Here is a 24,718-nt window from a genome sequence, read left to right as displayed (position 1 = left end):
GGAAGCTCCTAAAAAATTAAGAATAGAGTTACCATATGACCCAGAAAGCCCTCTTCTGGGTATCTACTTGAAAACATTTATTCACAAAGATATATGTATGTCTATGTTCATTGCAGTATTATTAACGGTGGCCAACACAAGGAAACAACTGAGTGTCCTTCGCTAGATTATTGGATAAAGAAGATGTGGTACATATATACAATGGAATACTACTCAGCTATGAGAAAAGACCAAGTACTGACATTTGCGACAATATGAATGGATCTTGAGAATATCATGCTAAGTGAAATAAGTCAGACAGAAAAAGTTAAAAACCATATAATTTCACTCATATGTGACATATAAAACTGAAAGCAACAAAAAATAAACAAGAAAAACAAACAAAAACTCATAGACAGAGACAACAGTATGGTGGTTACCAGAGGGAAGGGGGGTGGGAGTAATAAAGCCTAAGGAGGCTCAAATATATGGTGATGGAAGATTTGACTTTGGGTGGTGGACACAATGCAATACATAGATGATGTAGCACAGAATTGTACACCTGAAACCTATATAATCTTATTAACCAATGTCACCCAATAAATTTAATTTTTTTAGAAAGGGTACCAGGAGAGAAGTATTTCATCGTGTATAGTATAAGACTTTCCTCCTGTGTGTGAGCACACTTCTGCCTCCACCCATATCCAAGCCCCTGCCTCTGGCTCTCCATCATTCTTCTGCCTTATCTGTTATTCTGTCTCGTCTCATTCCTGGACTTGTACCTCTCTCCCCTCTCCTTTGCTCCTCATCTATAGTCTGTCTTTCTCTCTTCTCACCCAGTACCAGTTCCTTCCTCCACATTATTATTTACTCCCCTCCAAACTCAATACAGGAAAAGTGCTGTTCAGTTTCGGACTCTTCCAAGGAGTAAAAAATAAATAAACAAATAAAAATATGATCTCCTATAATGTAGCTCTTATTCTCAGTACTTATGCATCTGGACATATATAAAACATTTGTTTAAGTTGTAAAGAACAATGCATCTGTCTTTCTTCTAAGACACATCTACAAAGTATTTTTAAAAGACAAAACACAAACCAGGAAAGTATTTTCCTTATCTCCTAACTTTATATGACAGAAAGGAAAAAAAGAAAGCAAGAGCTTTTAAGTCCGGCAGATCAGTATCAAATCTACCACTTTCAAACTGTGTTGTTGGCCAAATCAGCTTCCTTAATTCAAGTTTCTTAATTTTTAAAATAATAATAATATCCTCTTCCTCATAGGTGGCTACAGAAAATGAAACAGAACAAATGAAGCTGTCATTAGCTGCTAAGATCCATTAAACCTTTTAATCCTTCCATCTTTTGTATGTTTTCTTTACACATAGAATAATTCAATGGGCCTGTTTCAAGTACTTAAACACATATTCATACAAGCATGCATGCATTCACGGCACTTTCTCCTCTGAACACCACAGTATCCTTTGTCCCTCAAATTAGGCCACTATTGCCAGAGAAATTGCCTGATTCTCAGTCTAAATAAAAGTGGGAAGATATTTTAGCATGAGATAATAACTAGGGATCACTTGTTTGTCACAAGCCCCCGTCCTCAGATAACAGACATCTCTGTAACACCCTAGAACTTCCTTGTGTATTCATTTCCACTTGTGATACCAACCACAATATCACAACTGCCTGAAGAGCAGCTAACTTCACCACGCCTTTGGTTTCCTGTGGGTGAAAAGAGCAACCTTATCATATACCGTATTTTCCGGCGTATGAGACCCCCGACTTTTGAGAAGATTTTCCTGGGTTAAAAAGTCGTCTTATACGCCAGAAAATAAGGTACATAGAGTGATATTCACTAAGTCTCTAGGTCAATTTGAGAGGCAGCCCCATAGTTCTTAAAGAATTGTCAAGTTGATGGACCCAAAACAACTTCTGATGTCACCTGCCTGACACCCTTTCTGAGATGCACTCTGGACCCAAGAAAATTAATACACATCCTGACCAAGGAAGGGCTGTTTAAAGAGGCCTGGATCTCTGTCAAATTAGGCAATGGAGACCATACCCACTAGGCTGCACTTTTTTTAGTTAAAGTAATAACCATACTTTGATGCTTAACTGGTGATACTTTATTTTCTTTTGAAATACATAAAACATAAAGGAAAAACACAGAGACTACTATAATCCTCCCCAGAGTATGTAGCTGAGTCAAATCTTAACAAATTCCTTGTATTTGATTCAGATCTTTTTCCCCATTATGGATATGGTTGAAGCCCCATGTTTACTTCTCTGAGACCTTATTCCCTTCTCCTTTCCTCCTCAAAGAAAAAAAATATCCTGAATTAGAGAATTATTCTTTCCACACATGCTTTCTTACATTTACCACTATAAACAATATACAGCACTGTCCGTTAGCTTGCTTATTCTAAAATTTGAAATGATATAGAAATGCGCTATCATTCTGCAATTCATTTTTTTTCATTTTTATGTTTAAGATATACCCATTTTGCTTTGTACAGTTCTAGCTCCTTCACTTTATCTACTATATAGTGTATGACTATGTCATAATTTGATCCACATCCTCCAACTGATAGAGACATTTAGGTTTTATTTGACTTCATTCTTTCAAAGAAAGGGAAATGGGACAAATATTAGTCCTAAGATCTAATATCTTAATAGTAAGGGAGAAATTAAGAGTTGTCCCATACTCTGCAATAGAGAACTCTCTATGAAGCGCATAAACAGACACTGTTCCTCATATAATGTATCTGCTCATACTACACACAGGGACATTCCTACAACAAATTTCAATTTTAACTTCTTCCCTAGTGGAACTCAGCTCCTTTGACCCTTTCTATTTTATCTTAGAACTAACTCTGAAATAATCACAGATATCAAAAATCACTAAATTACTCAATTTTTATTTGTTTTTCACACACTCTTATTTGTTTAATTCCTCTCTCCAGTATCTTGTCCCCTACTGTTGGGCTTCAATAATTTCACACACAGGCACACAAGAATCATAAGATACCTACACTTGTATGACCATCTTCAACCAGTTTCATCCTCCCCTGTGAGCCTATACATGATATTGTAACTACCCTTTAAGAAATATTGCTGTATTTACATGCTTATCAAATAAACACATTCACTTAAATGACCACTTTTATCATTAAGAGTGATTTTATAAAAATACTATTAATGTGCTTTGAATATAGTATCTAAATATCACTTTATACTCTTATAATTTAACTGCCTTAAAACTTTATTAGAATTTTCCAAAATTACTAATAATATTTTCAGTGAACTCCAACAGGTTTTATCACAGCCTTCTTACTGGCTTTACCAAATATTTGACTAAAATGAAATAAAGGAAAATGTAGGAAACTAGAACGACTTCATTTGCAGTTAAAGTATCCCTTTTAAGGTATCATCACTTCTGATGTGCGCTTGAGCTGCACTATGATCAATGATAAAAGCCTGTCTATCAATTTTCATATACATCTACACTAATAAAAGAGAAACATGCAAATTAACCATCACTCTGCTACACCAAGTCATGCCTACCAGCCAATCAGGAGTGAGTATGCAAATTAACCCAACCAAGATGGCGGCCAGCCACAGAGCTGGAGCAAGCAGGAGGCTTGGGTTGCCCTGGCAATGGAGAAAGCCAAGCTTCCCGCCCGCCCTGGCCAGCCCTGGCCTCTGCTCAAGGCTACAAAGTTTCAATTATAGAAGATAAATAAATCCTAGATACTTGCTTCCAGCCGGCCCTGGCCTCCGCTCAAGGAGGCGCTGAGAAAAAGAAAAGAGAAAAAAAAAAAAAAGGAGGGGCTGGGACCTTGGGCGCCGGGGAGTGATCAGGCCAGGATGGGATGGCAGGGGCTGTTGGGGGTAAGCAGGCCGTCAGTGGGGGTCAGTTGGAGGTGATCAGGACAGTGCGGGGGGGGAGGCAGTTTGGAGTGAACAGGCCAGCAGGGGAGCAGTTGGGGGCGAGCAGGCCAGCGGCGGGGGGTAGTTGGGGGTGAGCAGGCCGGCAGAGTGGTTAGGGGAAATCAGGCAGGCAGGTGAGTGGCTGGAGCCAGCAGTCCCGGATTGTGAGAGGGATGTCCGACTGCCCGTTTAGGCCTGATCCCTGTAAACCAGCAGTAGGACATCCTTTGAGGGATCCCAGATTGGAGAGGGTGCAGAACGGGCTCAGGAACACCCCCCATACACGAATTTCATACACTGGGCCTCTAGTATATATATATTAAGCCTAATCGGGAGATGTGTTTTTTATTGATTTAAGAGAGAGGAAAGGAGGAGAGAGAGAGAGAAAGAAAAACATCAATGTAAGAGACAAACATTGATCGGTTGCCTTCCTTATGCACCCCAAGAAGTGACTGAACCCACAACCTTTCTTTTGGTGTATGGGATGACACTCCAACCAACTAAGCCACCCAGCCAGGGTAATTTTCTTTTCTTTCTTTTTCTTTCTTTTTATTTTTTGTTAATCCTCACCTGAGGATATTTTTTCCATTGTTTTTCAGAGAGTGAAAGAAGGGAGGGAGGGTGAGAGAGAGAAACATCAATGTGAGATAGACAACACATCAACTGATTACCTCCCGCAGGCTTCCCGACCAGGAGCAGGGAGCAAACCTGCAACCCAGGTACTTGCGCATGACTAGGATCAAATTCTCGACCCTTTGATTCAAGGTCCAACGCTTTAACCATTGAGCTACACTATCCAGGGCACTTGCCACGGCAATTTTCATACACACACACACACACACACACACACACACACACACTTACCTGCATAGGTTTCAATTTTCCTTTTATCTCCATCCCTGGAATTTGCACATACCATGTTGCTGCTAAATTTCGCTGTATAGACAAAAGCATGTTGACTGGTTTTAAAATTTCAATGTCATATTGTGGCAAGCCAGCCTGCAAGATAGTTCTGAAAGATAAACAAGAATCTATTTTATATTTTTGAAATTTATATTTTAAAATTAAGACTATCATATTATTTAAGTTTCCACACAGCATTTTCCTAAATAATAAGGGCTGCTATCAGAATTCTTTTAGAACATACTTCTTTTCACAGATCAGTCAAATCAAAGTAAATCAAGTTTACATGCAGAGTTCTCTAAAACAAAGCCTATGCTGATTTCAAAGACACAAATTTCACGAAGTATGATTATTGCACTATTGACTATCTTCACAAGAACTATTTAATAATGGCAAACAGTGCAATGTCTTAAAAATAAATGTTACATCCTCCTCAAACATGGAGGACAAAGAAAATGGTAGTCTACTTAGCCCTTAGTTTTGGTACTTCTCCAAATTGTTGGTACTTTTCCAAATTAAAGGGAAAAACTCATCAAACCCAGAAGTTAAGCAAACATATGGTAACAGTAATTTCTAGCTTGTCTACCAACAACCATTTGCACAACCAAGTAAGTACTCTTGTCATTTAACAGAGCCAACCCTTCTCAATTTATATTCAACTAGAGGCCCGGTGCACAAAATTTGTGCACGGGGGTGGGGGTGGGGAGAGGGTGTCCCTCAGCCCAGCCTGCATCCTCTCCAATCTGGGACCCCTCAAGGGATGTCCAACTGCCCGTTTAGGCCCGATCCCGGTAGGATTGGGCCTAAATGAGCAGTCAGACATCCCTCTCACAAACCAGGACTGCTGGCTCCCAACTGCTCGCCTGCCTGCCTTCCTGATTGCCCCTAACTGCTTCTGTCTGCCAGCCTGATCACCCCTAACCACTCCCCTGTCAGCCTGATTGATGTCTAACTGCTCCCCTGCCAGCCTGTTTGCCCCTAACTACCCTCCCCTGCAGGTCTGGGTCCCCCAACTGCCCTTCCCTGCAGGCCCGGTCGCTCCCAACTTCCCTCCTCTGCCGGCCTGGTCACCCCTAACTGCACTCCCCTGCAGGCCTGGTCCCTCCCAACTGCCCTCCCTTGCTGGCCTGATAGCCCACAACTGCCCTCCCTTGCAGACCTGGTCCCTCCCAACTGTCCTCCCCTGATGGCCATCTTGTGTCCACATGGGGGCAGCCATCTTTGACCACATGGGGGCAGCCATCTTGTGTGTTGGAGTGATTGTCAATTTGCATATTATTCTTTTATTAGATAGGATAATCCTTTATAAACCTCAGAGAGAATTCCCAAATGTGATATGGTTTACAAATAAGAAATAAATCTTAAATTTTATTACATTTTAAGCAGCTTTCTCCCATCTACAGAAAATAGCTATATACAAATAAAAAATAAACCTAAATTATTATTGGGTAAACTGTAATTTGTAACAGGAAATGTTTATAGAATAAAAAAAAAATCACATCATAAATTTAGTAAGAAAAAAATGCAGATATCGTACATACTCTGCTACTAACCACTGATCAAATACCAATAGTCAAGGTTTCATAATTAGAAAAAATAAGGAGAACCATAAATCACTAGAGTATTTTACCCCTGAAAGGAGTCTCTGAAATTCTATTTATACTAAGTAACATACAATTTGATTCTATATTTATACCTGGAGAGTTTCAACTGAGTGAGTTGGATGTTCATTTTGTCAATGACTGGGGGAAGAGAATAATGTTCCATAGTAACTAAGCTAAATTTGTTTTCCACTCTGATTAAACCCAGATCAGCTATCACAGCATTAGGTGATACTGAAGACTGAGGAATGATAATAACTGGTGCTTTCAAATTGATATCCATCAAAAGGCGGAAACTCTTCTGAGCCAAGTCTTTCATGCTGGAAGCAGCTCTTTCTGCAGCCTGTACTGTGGCTGCGCTCAAAGCTTCTTTGGCAGTTTGGAAATTATTGAGGAAGTTCTGTTGGAAGAGAGTGATATTTAGAGTTCCCCAAAAACAACATTTATTTAAAAAGGAAAAACTTTAGAAATTATTTACTTTAAAAAATTAAATAAAAGGTAATATAAGAGATGTTATTTATTATTGTGTTTATGGAGAGAGTAAAATCTAGGAAGATACACTCCTAAATATTAATAATAATTACTTCTAGGAAAGAAGAATCCTTTAACTTTCATTTTATATATTTCAGAATTATTTGGTTCTTATAAAAATTTTGGTACTAATGTTTTATTGAATTTATTGGGATGACATTGTTTTACAGTCAGACAGGTTTCAAGTAACAATTTTTTTAATCTCCTTTTTATCCATGAATGTTACTCATTTTAAATTCAAATTTAAATGAAGAAAGGAGGAGAGCACTTTACTTTTCCCAAATTAAGTTCAAATCTATTTCTCTAAGTCACATGAATAAAGTTATTCTTAGAAACTATGGTTTTATCACCTTATTTCTGAAGATTTTTTAAAAGTACTAATATACTCAGGCAGAAGATGCTTAAATGTCTACAATCTTGCTATCATTAATAAGAATCAAAACTTCTTTATTTAGAGTAAGATGGATTTTACCTCAATTTTAACTAAAAACAAAGATTTTTCCCAATAAAGAAAAGATCATTCTTAGAAATAATATTCCTGATGCTCATCCATTAATAAAAGCAACCTAAACTCTCCTCATGCCAAATAAATTACTTCCCTGAAAAATAAAACATGGCCCTCTCCTTTGCCCCTTCTTCCTTTTTCTCCCCCCTAAGAAAAAACAATAATAACAAAAAATATATGATAGGTTTAAGTAGAAATCTATGTCTTGTAAGCTTTGAATTTTAGCCCTGCTAAGAGGCATAGGTAGATTTAGCCCACAATACTTGCATGGAAATAAATAACTTTTACAAAAGAATTTTATGGCCTTATTGATCGCAATTATAATCAAAAACTGTAAGTTCCAATATTAGTCCTTCAAATGCCGACTGATTTCCTTAAAAAATTATTTTACCTCAATACCTTTAAGGGTATTTCATAAAACAAACAACACTGAAAAGCCCTAAATTTTTTTAAGTACTTTTAAAATATATAACTATGAAAATGTTAAAGCATAATAGTTTACATGTTCAAAACAATGATAACAAAAATTCATTTGGTTATCCTCATGTAGATGATTTCCTTAACTATAATGTTCTGTTCAGCATTTGGGTGTTTACACACAACCCTTTTAGTAAAAATTTTGACTATCAAGGTTCAGATACATAGGCAAAGATATTTGGGCTTCAGTGAGAGAGAAATATATTTAAAAATAAACTTACCAGAAGAGACATGAAGAATTTATGAACATAAACAATTTGAATACAGCCCACTTTGAGACTAAGTTTGCCATCTACTTTAGACATATCGGCATAGGCCTTTCCTTCTGTGGCATCTGGATAAAGAGTCATTTGGAACCTAAAGACTTCATCTCCCAAAATAGAGACAGCCTAAAAGTATTAAATTAACTAGTTACTACATCAAAATATCTGTATTATAGTAAGTTACATCATTACAGAATCTGTGATATATAAAGAAGCACCATCAAAATAAACTTTCAACAAATTATTAGTTAAAAACATATTTGACAATAATTTTTCCTGTATCTATAAAAATTATTTTATCAATGTAGAGATCAAGCACTTAATTGGTCAGAAAAAAACTTTTACAAATCACTTAGCCCACACACACTGTGAAAGCAGGCTATGACTACATTCATGACCAGTCCCTAACAAGTACCTAACACATGACAGACGCTAAGTATATACAGAACGAATGGATAAAGGCATCTCAAAACCAAAGGTAAAAATAAATTTCAATACAGAAACTCTTTTGTAATTACCTTTTTGTGAATGGACATTAAATCTACATTGGTAACAATGATATCCTGAAGTCTGGCAAACATGTCAGTCTGCTTTGGCTTCACAGAAATGGAGGCATCCATTCCTAAGGGAAACATTACATTTACAAACTTTTCTCCTAATCCAAGTGAACCAACTAAGTGGTACTTAAGTTCAATAATATACTACAAAGATAAAGAATTAATAAAAATTCCTTACTGTTAGACATACTAAAAGTATCAACTTCTATGTATGAGATACCAAGGAAGATTATATCTTTAAGTGCTACAGTTAAGTCATAAATAAAAGTGGAAATGTAAAATAAATTTTTTTTCAAGGAAAATTAATTATAGGTCTCCAAACACAAAATATTCTGTGCGTTGGCAAGATCAGAAGTGGTCATTTAGAAAGACACATAATGTTAGTTACACAGCCATTTCATAAACATTACATTATGAAAACTATTGCTCTGAAAACTAAGCATAAATAAGTATAATTTGATGAATAAGTCCTATTCTTTCTATAATAAACTATATCTAAAATACAATCTTGTAAGATTTCTCTCCAAAAGAATTTTTGTCATTCTCATAATTTCTAAAGGCATGATTTCTGAAACAGCTCCTCTGTACAGAAAGAATGCCTGAAGCTAAGATCAAGTAATCAACCAAACCGTAAACCATACCAACCATAAAACAGATAATAAAATATTTGCTTAACGAAACAGATTTTTAACCTTTTTTAACTGCTTACGTTGTACCAGACACTTTTCTAAATATATGTAAGTGTGTAAACTTAATCCTCACAACAATGCCATGAATAATTATCTCCATTTTATAGAAATTGGAACTTGGGCATAGAAAGGTTAATTAATTTGCTCAAGGTCAGCCAGTAAGTGTTAGAGCCAAAACTGAACCTTGGCAAGTTGGCTCCAGACCCACGGAATAATCTGAACTCATCCTTATATCAAGCTGATGATGGGTAAAGGTTACAAAATTTCTTTTAAAAATGTCTACTCTTGATGCTATATAAGCACAAAATACAACAATAAGGATAATGACATTTTGTTTGCCCAGTGAGATATTATCATAATACATATTCACAGTTTAAAGTTATATTATTCTGAAAATGCAAACAGAACATAGGTTAAGCCTTAGACTTATCCTGAGAGTTTTAAAATACATGGGAATGTGTCATGTCAGCCATGAATCATAACAAATTTACTTCTAACATTTCGAAGTACAACTCTGAAAAGTTTGCATGAGTCTTCAATGCAAGTAAGCCAAAAGATGACTCATGAGAAATGTACCATGCACACACTCATTCTTCCTCAAGGTCTACGTAAGAAAACAGAAATACATACACCAATGAATCATTCATTACTTACCATGTATTCTAATATCTGCAATGCTACATTTCTGATCACAGACCAAGACATTAAATGAATTTAATTCAGCCATGATCTTTAAGTCAAACACATCATCTTGAGAAGTGTTACCAGACACTGAAAAGTAATAGAAACCTTATCATCAGCAAAGTGCAAAGTTGATATAATAAGATGCAAAATATTCTCAAATTCACTAAAATAAAAGTACATTATGAACTATGAAAAACCAAAAAGACCTTCATTAAGATGATATAAAATTAATATGGATTTTAAATCAATTTTCAAATGTCCATGAGACAAAAGCTAGCATATTCCCCTCCAAATTAAGAATAAAGACAGCCTTTAATAGTGCCTTAAAAGTACAATTTGATAAATGGAAACTTTACTATAATATTTTTTCTGGGGGAAAAAATCCTCTATGTTAAAATTCTAGAATGCTACTGAAGCTAATTGATTTTGAATTCCTTTTAATGTCATATGTTAGATGAAAGAAGACTATTTATAGTCTAACATAAATTCATGAAAAACTAAAATTGTAATAAATAGTTGATAAAATACATTTGATTAACTCTGACACATACATGTTATTAACGATAGAATCAGTTTTTCTAGATTGTATCCTGTTTCTCCATGAAAAATCCTAAAATGAATTCTATGAAAAATGAACAAAAGGGCTGAAGTTTAGAAAAATACCAAAAACAGTTTTATAATGTGTATGTTTGTATGTATATAAGAATCACAATCAAATGGATTCCCTTAACCAACATGAGTTCAGGTCCTGATTGAGGAATTCAGGATATATTTTCATAGAGCTCCATCTTGCTTGAGGGAAACAGACTTTTTCCTATAATAGGTAAAAGCATGGGGACAACAGTCCTTAACCACCAAGATGATAATAGTATTTTTCCCTTAAGATTTAAAGTAGCATAATCAAACCTTAAAAATCAAATATACAGCATAACGGAAAGACTATTTTTTAATTAAATTTTTATATTTTATTGTGAACTTAAACATTGCTTTTTCATTTATTCAACAGTGTATGTATCTATCTTATATAAGTATTTCCACAAATGTTAATGTAACAAGTACATTACAACAAAAGTAAAACTTTTAGTCTAGTTTATAGCAAAATTATTGCTCTGTTCCCTAGTTAAAAAAAATCTGATCCTTTACACTTGAAAGATGCCAGTAAGATTAATATAACTCAAACTGGTAATGGTCTGAAATTACATTGCTAGATGTTAGATATTCATATCACATGATATGGAAGAAAATTAATTAAAATGATATTTGCTTAAAAATAGGCACTTGTTCACTCAGGATATAAATATTTAATATTTAATAGCATAAATCATATGTTTGAGGAACATGTACCCATATTAGTATGTGATTTAAGCACAGTTTGAAGAGAAACCAAAGTGGGTCTGTCTCTTCCATGAGATTCTTCCTTTTGTGTCTTAGAAAAGCACCTAAAATTGTTGAGCACCAGGTAGGTTTATTGAAATGGACTTTTGTTACTACGCATGATTGCATTTGTATTTTAATTTCTTCCTTTTTCACCTTCATTGGTGTGAACACTACAGAGACATCAATGCAAACGTACTGGTATATACAGGATAAAATTCACTTTCTTTTGAAACTAACCTAATCTGTCACAGCAACTGTAATAGTAAAGTGCTAAATATTTATCTTAGCTTGAAAATACAAGTTATTATATGATTATTAAAGTTCAGAAAGGAAATATTAGACCATGAGTCAAAAGTTAATACCAGCTTTGACAATGAGACTTCTGGACTCCCCCACAAGTGGCTTCAGTTCAGATTCCTTCGCAGAAGGTTCAGAGGATGGAACAGCAGATGATAAAAAACCCATGAGGGATAATAAAGCTTCCAAATGAAGTACTAAGTCTAAGGATGAAAATGAAACCTAAGATAATAAACAATTAGAGAGGCAGATGTCAGATATGGTAACATTTTTATGTTAGACTTCCACTTCCACATACACAAGTAGCACAAAATCATTCCATTAAGGGCTTTAAAAAAAAAAAAAAGAACTCATTATTGTAAATTCAATCTTTACCATAATTCTAACCTCAACAGAACTTCATGGTTTTAAGTAAAGATACAGGAAGTATTATCGGGCCGTACTTAGGTCAGTCACCTTACATATGGGTTCTGAGACAGACCAACACTACATGGACTGTGAACAATGTCTATACTGAGCCATGCCATTAGCCTTGTCCTTACATTTATGTTAATCCTAAAACCAATACATAATTCAAATGTTTCACACTTCCATCAATACTATGCCAAATAACAATTTTTAAGGGAACAAAATTCCCTTAAAAATGTGTTATTTGTGTACTCAACAAGTAATGATTAATTCCTACCTGGGAAACAATCATGTAGCAAATCAAATCAACTCTCTTTAAACATTTTATTTAAACTCTATATGCATTTCTCTTATCTATAAGATTAGAGCTATTATTATTGCCACCCTTATTTTCATTTTAGAATTTACAATCTCACAAGTAAAGTTGGCTATGAAGCTAGGTTTACTCATTAATATAACCCCACCTGATAGTGAATTTAAAAGGATTTACCTTCAGTCTCTGTTTGGTATTGTCATGAATGGTTTTAAATTCTGGTCCATCACTGTCTGCCTACAAATAGTGGAGGATTAAATCACTGAGTTGCAAACACTAAAATTTATTATTTACTTTTCAAAATACTATATGCTATGAAAACACTATAAACATATTTCTTAAAGGCATGCCAAGAAGAGCATGCCAAAAAAAAATGACCACATAAGCATTTCTCAAATTCTGCAGAAGCAAAAACTCAAATGCCACAGGTAGGGGAAAATACTAGTATATCCAGATTTCAACAGACCTTGCTTTGAATGAAAACGGAACTTTATATGCTCTCACTTATTCCAAAACATAGGGTTAACTCCAAAGATTATTGAGATTTCCAGGATTGTCAGATAGTAGATTGCATAATCTACTATAATCAACCAGTTTTAGAATAAAAAAATTTAAGGGAGAAAATTGAAATATTAAATATGGGGGGATTACATATGTTCATATATTAAAAAAATCCTAGAAATGAAACTAGATACCTTTGTCAATAACATTTTCAGAAGGGGTTCATCAGTTACATTAGAAGAGTTAATAATGTGAAGAGGTTCTCCTTTAGAGTCTAAAAGAGAAAAGGAAGGGGGGTAAAGTCTTTTCAACATTTCAAACATATGTTAAAACAGACGAGCCAGTTACACAAATATATGTTTGCAAAGCTCATAGAGCTATACATTAGAATGATGAATTTTACTGTATATAAATCATAAATCAATAAGACTGGATTAAAAAAAAGAAAGTCCATAAAAACAAAAAAACAGCACCAGCCAATTAAAATACTGTAACATTTGGTACTACTGGTATTACTCTGAACAAATCAGACTATATTAAAGAATAAAGCTAAAAAAATACATAAATTAGGGGTTGTTCTCAATATAAATTTGCTTTACTTCAAGTTATCCCAGAGAATTCCTATAAACTTTAAACACCCACAGCAACTCTAAAAGTTGGCTTGATCCACTTTAGAAGGTGAATTTGAAAGGTCCAGGTTATCACTAAAGAATTAACAGTATTTTTTTTGTTTTAATATTTTATTTATACCCAAAACAAAATTTATGATTTTTTAACATCCTGGATTTAAAGAAGCTAAGTTATCCATAGTATTTTAATATTTCCTTCTTCATTTATCTCATTTCAAATCAGATTACCATGTTTAACATTTTCTCAGAAACTAATAATGTATATATCCTTTTATTTTTCAGTCACATTAAATATGGGTTCTAAGACAGACTATCAACACTAAATGGACTGTGAGCAATATCTATACTGAGCTACGCTGTTAGTCTTGTCCTTAAATTTATTCTAATCCTAAAGCCAATATATAATTCAAATGTTTCATGTTTCCATCAATACTATGTCTAATAACCATAGTGAACAAAATTCTCACACCTTAGGGAGTGAGGCTACATAGTGATGTTAAGTTTTTCTTCTATATATTTCTGTATTATTTAATTTTTATTTTTATATATATACAGGAGTGCGCAAAAGTAGGTTTACAGTTGTGAATATGCAAAACATAGTTATTTAATAAGCCTATTATAATAATCATAACCGGCATATCTTTTTCCATATGGAAAACTGAAAACTTACTTTTGCCCAATCCGTATGTTAATTTCATTAAAAACAAATTAAAAACACTGATATAATTTTAAAATAAAGAAACAAATAGAAAGTTATTTCCTAGTAAATTAACTTACCTTTTGAAAAAGGGTCCCTGGGCTCTACACCTGGGTATTGTACTTGATTTCTGATTTCCTAATATATCAGTTCTCACAGCATAATTATAATGACCTCCTGCCTTTTACAAGTACTGAAATGTTTACAAGTACAGACACTGAAGACAAATTTTTTCATTTTTCTCTTAGATATATTCTACTTCATGCTAAATGTAGACATCTAGATATAGTCTTATTTATGATAACTACACTGACAATTTATTTTTAAATATCACATTCCTTTGTATAAATGTAATAAATTTAAATGAAGTAAACAGTTATGGTGACACTAATAAATGTGCTTAATGTTGATAAAAAGGTAGGGACCATCTGGCTATCTTACTAATAAAACCCAAGGTGATCCTCATGCTGTCACGCTGTCACAAGATGGCTGCATGCAAAATTGGGGCCCGGCGGCCACTCCATGAAGCTTCCACTGGGGTTCCCACGGCCTCATGCCTGCCTTGGAGTTCCCGCGACCCCCGGCTTTGCCTACCTCTTTGGGGCAATACATCGAGGAGCCCCGAATGGGTGGGCGGGGCCTACCTCTTTGGGGCGATTGATTGTGGGGCTCCTGCACTGTGAGAGGGCACAGGCCAGACTGGCGGACCCCACCCCTCCCCCGGAGTGCATGAATTTCGTGCACCGGGCCTCTAGTTCCATGGATAATTTTCAGACTATACTTCACACTTACCAGTAAACTCAAAGCATCGCATACTAATTTTTTTTAGATAAGCTTTAGCAGTTAGGTCATAGGTTTTAACTCTAGCTTCCACTCCAAGCTGGAGGACATTTAGTTCATGTAAAGGCCTTCCTTTCTTTTCTGCTTTTTTCATCAAAGTAACCACAACCTAGAAAAAAGTACCAGTATTACCACAAACTATTTCATTAGTATACAAGGAAAATAAGTCAACAATTTAACCTTTTGCACTTGGATGTCGAGATTAAAATTACTCTTTGAATGTATCAATAATTTGAAATATAAAAAAATCCAAATAAATAAGTTTGAATGAAAAGAAACTCCAGTTTTTTATTCTACTGCCGCGCTTTGTAAAATCTGGGGTATTTAAAAAATTAAAACCTGAGTAGAATAAAGGAATCGAGATAAAAGCAAGTGAGTGCAAAGGGTTAATAACCATCCGTAGTGATATAACCCAAAAATTCACACCATGTAAATATGTTTATTTCTACTTGTGCCTGGAAATTGCCTGGGCTATTTACTTTGGAAGGCACATTTACTTGTTCAGACTTTTAAAGCACTGCCACTAAATTCTAGTGGTTTGCAAAGTAAAGTAAAAAAAAAAAAAGTATTTCTCCCTAATTCCCAGAAGTCCTAGTCTTGATGAATGGCCTTTCATCCAAAAGTCTGTAAGATAAACGGTCAATTTTTATACTAAACCTAAGGCAAAGTTTTTCCATCTTGACACCACTGACACTTTAGGCTAGATAATTCTTTACAGTGAGGAGCAGTTCTGTGCATTGTAGGGTTTAGTGGCCTCTATTCACTGGTTACCAGTAGATCCACCTCCCCAGATAGTGACAACCAAACATGTTTTCAGACAATGCCAAATATTGGCCTAAGAGAGACAGTGCAAACTGCTTCCCCTATCCCAATCACTGACCTAAGGAAACGGGATTGTAGTAATATGTATTACAAATGATATTAAAAAGGACTTACAGATTTTCTATGTATATGTTAATAAACCCATTTGCAAATAGAGTGATTCATCTATCAATGTTTCAATTATCAAAGCTTAAAAATCTTTATTAACCAGAAAAACAGCAGAGGTTTAACATGAAGGAAGTTAGTTTCAGAACATATATTTCAGATCAAAAAAGTAGAACTCATTTGTTTAAATGTTTATTTTTGTTAACTCAGAGAAAGAACACAACCTCTATACAACTATTTAATGATGAAGGGATTTTGGAGGAAGTTCTTGCAAGTCCCTGTAACGGCTATGCTTTCTCACATATTCACAACTTTATGCCCTGTCCTAGCCCCTTTGTTGATTCCCTTTTCTCAGACTGTATCTTACTCTTTTTTAAAAATTCAACTCAAATGTTACTCCTTTCAGGAAATATTCCCCGATGCTCCCAAACAGCTTAGATGCCCTCTCCCTACCATCACTGCCTCAAGCTCCACTAGGCATATTTCTAATGGGAACACTAGCAAAATTTTAATTGTTTGTTTTTTTGTTTGAATTCAGAGTCTATGCCTTTTACCTCTGTATCCTAAGCACATGCAATGAATATTTCTTTAATGTGTGAATACAGAAGAGAAAAATACATTTAATCTTCTCTCAAGAATCTGCAGATGGAAAGCAGATAGTGGTAATGAAACATTTTAAAAATATAGACATACTATGTTTTATTCTACTAAGGATTTCTAAAATCTGCATGGGATTTTTCCTATCAACTTTTCCCTTTCCTGTCTTTCCTATATGAAATCCAAAGCAAGCCACCTCCTAATTATCCTAAAATTATCTGAAAAGCACATTACAGGGCATGCTACCATTTTCTCTATGAAATATTATATCCCTCAGATATAATTCATCTTTAACAAACTCTCAAATTTTCAAACATTACTACTACATACAAATTATAAATAGCCTATGTAAGATTTTCTCATTTATATCAATAACTACAAGTTTATTTTAGTAGAAGTAATTGTAAATATCATTTATTCACCTTACTTTATAAAAACAGATAAAAATTACATACCTCTTTGATTTCAAAATTCAGCAGCACATTAATGATGTCTACAGATCTAATTTCTTCTACTCCAGGTGTTAAAGTATCTTGTGAAATACGTACATCTTGTTGTGATACAGAGATTTCAAGTGGCCCTTTAATTTCACCTAAAGGTATTTAAAAGAAATATATTCACTTTTAAATTCTTTTTTTCCACAAATACTCACTGAGGACTTATACAAGTACATTCAACCTAGCGCAGGAACTGAAAATCCATAAATTAGTAATACACAGCTCCAGCCCTTAGAAAGCTTATGGGTTAGTAGAAGAGATGTATACTTTAACATACAAACAAACAAAATAAGCAGGCTACACCTAGTCATATTAAATAAACGAATATTAACATAAAATGCACAGAAAGCACAAAACTAGGCATGACACTCTTATGGGAGGTCAAGAAAAGTTTAATAGGAGAGTTATCATTCAAGTGGACGTCTTCACACAAAAGTGACATTCCAGGAATAAGAAGAGAGGTCGTGGAAAACCAGAGAGAGATAACATCCCAATAGATTTTTCAAACAGAATGTAGTTTTATATGATTAAATCATGAAGAGCATAACAAGAAAAAAAGAGGGAGTAATTAGAGCCTCTTATCCATACCAATAAGCAAAGTAAAGCTATACAAATAAAATGTCCGGAAATTTGTACACCTTGAGATGCAATAAAATTGCTCTCTAAACTGTAATACATAAAACTAATAATAGCTATCACTTGCTAAGTGCTTACCTCTGTGCTAGACACTGTACTAAGGGTTATCCATGGATAACCTCATTTAATTCTTACAACAACCTTATGAGATAAAAACTTTATTGCTCTCATTTCATAGGTGACCAAATTGAGGTTCCAATAGATTCAGTACCTTGCCCAGTATAAATTATACAAGATATTGGCAGAGAAACAGACTCACAGGTAAGTGGGACAGAATAGAGAGCCCAGTTATAAAACCACATGTGTATAGACAAATAATTTTTACAAAGGAGTCAGAAATACACAATGAAGTAAAGATAGTCTCTTCAATAAATGGTGCTGGGAAAATTGAAAAGACACATGAAAAAGAATGAAACTGGATTACAGTTTGTCCCTCATGTGCAAAAATTAATTCAAAAGGGATCAAAGACCTAAATATAAGACCAGAAATAATAAGTTACACAGAAAAAAATATAGGTACCAAACTTATGGAACTTGACCCCAAAAGCAATGGAAGTAAAGGCAAAAATAAATGAATAGGACTATATCAAACTAAATAGTTTCTATACAGCAAAAGAAACTGATAACAAAACAAAAAGTCAGCCAACTAAATAGGAGATGATACTTGCAAACAGTAGCTCTGACAAAAATGTACTTTCCAAAATATATAAAGAACTCAACAACAAAGAAACAAATAACCCAATCAAAAAATGGGCAGAGGACCTGAACAGACACCTCTCCCCAAGAAGACATACAAACAGCCAACAAATATATGAAAAGATGTTCAACCTCACCACCAATTAGGGAAATGCAAATCAAAACTACAATGAGACACTATCTCACACCTGTTAGAATAGCTATTATCAACAAGACAAATAATAACAAGTGTGGAAGAGGTTGTGGAGAAAAGGCAGCCCTCATTCACTGCTGGTGGGAATGTATACTGGTACAACCACTATGGAAAATAGTCTGGTGATTCCTCAAAAAATTAAGACCCAGCAATCTCTCTCCTGGGTATATACTGAAAAAAAAAACTTCTTAGAAAACATGTATTTACAAAGGTATATGCACCCCAATATTCAATGCAGCATTACTCAGAGTGGCCAAGACATGGAAAAACCAAAGTGTCCTGCGATAGAGGGCTGGATAAAGAATATGCGGTATATATAAACAATGGAATAATACTCAGCCATAAGAAAGGATGAAATACTTCCATTTGCAACAACATGGATGGACCTTGAGAATATTATGCTAAGTGAAATAAGTCAATCCAAAAGAGCTACGAACAATCTTATTTCCCTCATATGTGGAATATAAAACTGAAACGCATGGACACAAACAGCAGTGTGGTGGTTGCCAGAGGGAAGGGGGTGGGAGGTTAAGGGTGACGGGAGAAGAATTGACTTTGGGTGGTGGGCACACAGTGCAATATACAGATCTTATAACACAGAAACCCACACCTGAAACCTATATGATCATATTAACCAATGTCACCCCAATAAACTTAAATAAATAAATTCCAGAAACCCAGATGAAAAACCACTGCTATTAATTATTACCTTTGAGAAAGCAATTCCTAGGGAAAGGTTTCTTAATTACAGCTTTATGTGAAGCACTATTCTAAACATAATGTGATCCAGGGGAAATAATTCTAGCAATTGTTTTGCTTTTATAAACCAATTCCTGGAATAAGCAAAGATTTCTTAAATAGAAAATAAAAATCACTTATTTGTTTTAAAAGACGCATTTACAGAGTGAAAGGTAAACCACAGAGAGGGAGAATATATTTCGGCACATATATCAACACATATACATATAACCAGTAAAGGGCATGTATCAAGAATGAATAAAATTTTTCTATATATCCATTAGAAAAAAATACAAATAACTTAATAAAAATAATGGTCAACAGACTTCAATAAAAATGTCACAAAAGAGGGTATCCAAATGGCAAATAGTATATAAAGGTTTTCAATTTCATTAGTAATCAGCAAGCAAAATCCATAGAGATATCAATGCATATCAGTCAGGATGGCTACATTTTGGAAGATTGACAATATCAAATACTGGTGAGGATGTGAAACAACTGGAACTCTCATATTCTCATTGCTAGTAGGAAAATCTATTTGGTATAATATGGCATAGGTTACTGAAGCTAAAATATGACCCAGTAATTCTAACTCCTAGTTATATACCAAATAAAAAAAAGTATTTATCTATGACAAATGATGTTTACAATAAAATTCATGGCAACTTTATAATTGATAGCCAAAAGCCAGAAACAACCCAAATGTTCATTTAATGTACAGTGGATAAAATAAAATGTTGATACATTCATATAATGACTATGGTGCAGGAATAAAAAGAACAAACAACTGCTACATAGAACATGGATGCATTTCACAAAATGCTGAATAAAGGAAATTTAAAAAAACAACAACAGTAAATCCTGTATGATTCCATTTATATGAAATTCAAGAAGAGGCAAAACTAACCCATCTGTAGCATTACCAATTACAATGGTAGTTAATGCTGGGTGGATTTGGAGTCAAGGTGGGCACTGGGTATTGATTGAGAAGGGGCACAGGGAGGAGGCCTTCTGTGGTGCTACACTGTAAATGTCCTATGTCTTAATCATGGTGATTATACTGGTGTAAAAATTCATTGAATTGTACACTTTAAGATTTGTGCGCTTTACTATGTGTTTTAACATGCAGGCGGTAAAAAGTATTTTTTACCTAGTTCAGGTTTTTTTCTTTTAATTGATATATAATTTATGTATAACAGTATTAGTGTCGTATTTAAAAGTTTTTTTTTAAATAAAAAAATAATGTGATACCATTTTTCATTTAGCAAACTGGCAAAAATTTAAAAATCTGATAACGTGCTCTGTTAGAAAAGGTATATACAAAAAAACCTGGTGGGAATGCAAAATTAGTACAAGTTCTATGTGGGAAAACTGGCAAGATCTGTCAAAATTTAGTTAATGTTATTAAATGTATTAATTAAAATTTAATTAAATACCTTTAACCCAGCAGTCCTGGTATTTCTCCTACACATAAACATGCACTTATACAAAGATATTCAGTGCAACAAGTTAAGAGTGAAAGACTGAAAACAACCTTAAATGTCCATCAATAGGGACTTCCTAAATAAAGTATAGTACAACAGAATTCAGTACCAGGCAGCCTTAAAAAGAATGAGGCAGTTCTTCTATACATAGTATATACAGACAGATACAGAATGAACACTAAGAAACACTGTTAATTTTTTAGAAAGCGAAGTGCAGAAATACACAAACATGCACACACATGCACACATACAGAATGGTACCATTTGCTTTAAAAATTAAATATTATATACATGTATGTATATATGCATACATATAAAACAGCTTAAAAAATAAGTGTGGTAGTTACTTTGCCTTTAAGTCAAAAGGGCCATTGTAACCATTTAAACACTCTTTGCATTTTTATTGAAGGACAATTTTTTCACTATCTTTGTTGAAGAGCAATGTATAAATCATTTCAATTCTTTTTTTTTTTTAATTTCTTTATTAATTAAGGTGTCACATATTTGTCCTCATCCCCCCATTCCCATCGCCCCCCCTCCCCACGCATGCCCCAACCCCCTGTTGAACTTAACCGTTGGATAGGCTCATATGCATGCACACAAGTCCTTTGGTTGAACTCTCCCCCTCCCCCCACCCTCCCCTATCCTCCCTCTGAGGCCCGATAGTCCGATCGATGCCTCCTTGCTTCTGGTTCTGTTCTTGTTCCTCAGTCTATGTTGTTCATCATTTCCCCTAGATGAGCGAGATCATATGTCACTAGATATATACTTATGAGAACTGAATGTGAGACGAGCAATAATAGTTATGCTGACAGGAAGATGGATCAGTCTGTAGTGAGTTTCTTTCTGGACCAACAGTTCTTTTGGGACCCAATTTCAATGTCCACCAGTTCCTTATGTGTACATGTCAGCACTGACCCCTCAGCTCTGGATGGTGGACAAATGGTGGTAACAGAGGTCCGACTCCCTCTGGTTTGGTCTCGGCCGGACCCAGGGGCACGGCTTCACCCAGACTAAGGGGCACGTGGCCTCACCCGGATCTAGGGACACATGGTCTCACCCGGACCCAGGGACGCTTGGGCTCTCCCAGACCCAGGGGCACGTGGCCTCACCCGGGCCTAGGTGCACGAGGCCCAACCCGGATCCAGGGACACATGGTCTCACCCGGACCCAGGGACGCTTGGGCTCTCCCAGACCCAGGGGCACGTGGCCTCAACCGGGCCTAGGTGCACGAGGCCTCATCCTGATCCAGGGACACATGGTCTCGCCCGGACCCAGGGGTGCGTGGCCTCTCTCAGACCCAGGGGCACATGGCCTCACCCGGACCTAGGTGCACGAGGCCTCACCCGGATCCAGGGACACATGGTCTCACCCGGACCCAGGGACGCTTGGCCTCTCCCAGACCCAGGGGCACGTGGCCTCACCCGGGCCTAGGTGCACGAAGCCTCACCCAGATCCAGGGACACATGGTCTCACCCGGACCCAGGGACGCTTGGCCTCTCCCAGCCCCAGGGGCACGTGGCCTCACCCGGATCCAGGGACACATGGTCTCACCCGGACCCAGGGACGCTTGGGCTCTCCCAGACCCAGGGGCACGTGGCCTCACCCGGATCCAGGGACACATGGTCTCACCCGGACCCAGGGACGCTTGGGCTCTCCCAGACCCAGGGGCACGTGGCCTCACCCGGGCCTAGGTGCACGAGGCCTCATCCTGATCCAGGGACACATGGTCTCGCCCGGACCCAGGGACGCTTGGGCTCTCCCAGACCCAGGGGCACGTGGCCTCACCCGGGCCTAGGTGCACGAGGCCTCATCCTGATCCAGGGACACATGGTCACGCCCGGACCCAGGGGTGCGTGGCCTCTCTCAGACCCAGGGGCACGTGGCCTCACCTGGACTTAGGTGCACGAGGCCTCACCCGGATCCAGGGACACATGGTCTCACCCGGACCCAGGGACGCTTGGCCTCTCCCAGACCCAGGGGCACGTGGCCTCACCCGGGCCTAGGTGCACGAGGCCTCACCCAGATCCAGGGACACATGGTCTCACCCGGACCCAGGGACGCTTGGCCTCTCCCAGACCCAGGGGCACGTGGCCTCACCCGGGCCTAGGTGCACGAGGCCTCACCCGGATCCAGGGACACATGGTCTCACCCGGACCCAGGGACGCTTGGCCTCTCCCAGACCCAGGGGCACGTGGCCTCACCTGGGCCTAGGTGTACGAGGCCTCACCCGGATCCAGGGACACATGGTCTCACCCGGACCCAGGGACGCTTGGCCTCTCCCAGACCCAGGGGCACGTGGCCTCACCCAGGCCTAGGTACACGAGGCCTCACCCAGGTCCAGGGACACATGGTCTCACCCGGACCCAGGGACGCTTGGCCTCTCCCAGACCCAGGGGCACGTGGCCTCACCCGGGCCTAGGTGTACGAGGCCTCACCCGGATCCAGGGACACATGGTCTCACCCGGATCCAGGGACGCCTGGGCTCTCCCAGACCCAGGGGCATGTGTCCTCACCCGGGCCTAGGTGCACGAGGTCTCACCCGGATCCAGGGACACACGGTCTCACCCGGACCCAGGGACGCCTGGCCTCCCCCAGACCCAGGGGTACACGGCCCCACCCGGGCCTAGGTGCACGAGGCCCCACCCGGATCCAGGGACACATGGTCTCGCCCGGACCCAGGGGTGCGTGGCCTCTCCCAGGCCCAGGGGCACGTGGCCTCACCTGGACCTAGGTGCACGAGGCCTCCCCCGGATCCAGGGACACATGGTCTCACCCGGACCCAGGGGCACTTGGCCTCTCCCAGACCCAGGGGCGCTTGGCCTCACCCGGGCACGGGAGCCAGCGTCATCCGGGTCCAGGGGCACTTGGCCTCACCCGGACCCGGAATCCGGCCTCACCTGGACCCAGGGGCACGCGGCCCCACCCAGACCCAGGGACGCGAGGCCCCACCCATACCCGGAGGCGGGCGACCACTCCCGAGCCCAGAGGCGCGCAACCCCGCCTGCATCCGGGTCCCAGCGGGGCCCCGTCCTCCCGATCCCCATTCCCACCAGTCAACGCCCCCCCCAGCAACCCCCCCGGCCATCCTGCCAGAGCTCCAGGACGGCCGCCGCAGAACTCGTCGGGCGGCTGCTCGGCGAAGCTCCGGTGCGCCCGGTGCGTGGCGGCGGGCCTGGTCCGGCGTCGCCGCGCCGGCCCCTGGGTCCGCAGCGGCGGCCGGTCGCCGAGCATGCGGACCCTGGCCGCCCCCGGGGCACCGAGATTCCTGAAGGACTCGGAGGCCAGCAAGCGCGGAGTCCCCCACCCCACGTCTCACAGGGGCCCGTCTGTCCTTGCTCGGCAGCCAGTGGAGCCGCCCCCTCAGCCGGAGACCGCCGGGGGGAACGCGCCGAGCACGCTCCAGGTCATCACTGCGTCGCCCGAGCCGCAGTTCCCAAAGTGTGGTCCTTGGGTCATCTGCATCAGCATCATCCCGCATATCCCTCTTTTATTCTAGCTGCAGAGCATCCACTCAGCCAGCCCTACGGTGGTCTTGGGTGGTGTCTGCTCCGCTCTCCCGTCGCAGCCTCAAAGTTGTTGTGGCAGGCAACATCGAGGCCTCCGCCCTATGTCTCCATCCCGGTCCTCCCTTGTATAGTTAAGTCTTGATTGTTGCTGGTGCCACCGGAAGGGCTCTCTTTGTGTATAAAGGAAGAGTTGCTGTGCAGGAGACACTCCTATGGGCCGGGTCTTGGTGCAGCAAGGCTTTGGCGCTCACT

At 38.5% G+C, this 24,718-nt stretch overlaps 1 protein-coding gene across 1 annotated transcript in view; it reads right to left on the bottom strand.

Annotated features, from left to right (window-relative positions):
• VPS13C (vacuolar protein sorting 13 homolog C) overlaps positions 1–24,718 on the bottom strand; it is a 177,107-nt gene that overhangs the window by 55,182 nt on the left and 97,207 nt on the right. The window contains exons 36-45 of the mRNA XM_054716188.1: positions 17,169–17,305; positions 15,142–15,298; positions 13,218–13,297; positions 12,700–12,759; positions 11,867–12,023; positions 10,098–10,214; positions 8,716–8,819; positions 8,156–8,323; positions 6,517–6,821; positions 4,782–4,929 (exon numbers count right to left, since the gene is read on the bottom strand). Of these exons, the coding sequence (XP_054572163.1) occupies positions 4,782–4,929; positions 6,517–6,821; positions 8,156–8,323; positions 8,716–8,819; positions 10,098–10,214; positions 11,867–12,023; positions 12,700–12,759; positions 13,218–13,297; positions 15,142–15,298; positions 17,169–17,305 (1,433 nt within the window). The remainder of the gene's footprint in view (positions 1–4,781; positions 4,930–6,516; positions 6,822–8,155; positions 8,324–8,715; positions 8,820–10,097; positions 10,215–11,866; positions 12,024–12,699; positions 12,760–13,217; positions 13,298–15,141; positions 15,299–17,168; positions 17,306–24,718) is intronic.

This window comes from Eptesicus fuscus, chromosome 5 (assembly GCF_027574615.1).
Source record: "Eptesicus fuscus isolate TK198812 chromosome 5, DD_ASM_mEF_20220401, whole genome shotgun sequence".
NCBI lineage: Eukaryota > Metazoa > Chordata > Mammalia > Chiroptera > Vespertilionidae > Eptesicus > Eptesicus fuscus.
Note: the sequence above shows the minus strand (reverse complement) of the source record. Positions and strands in the feature narration are given on the sequence as shown.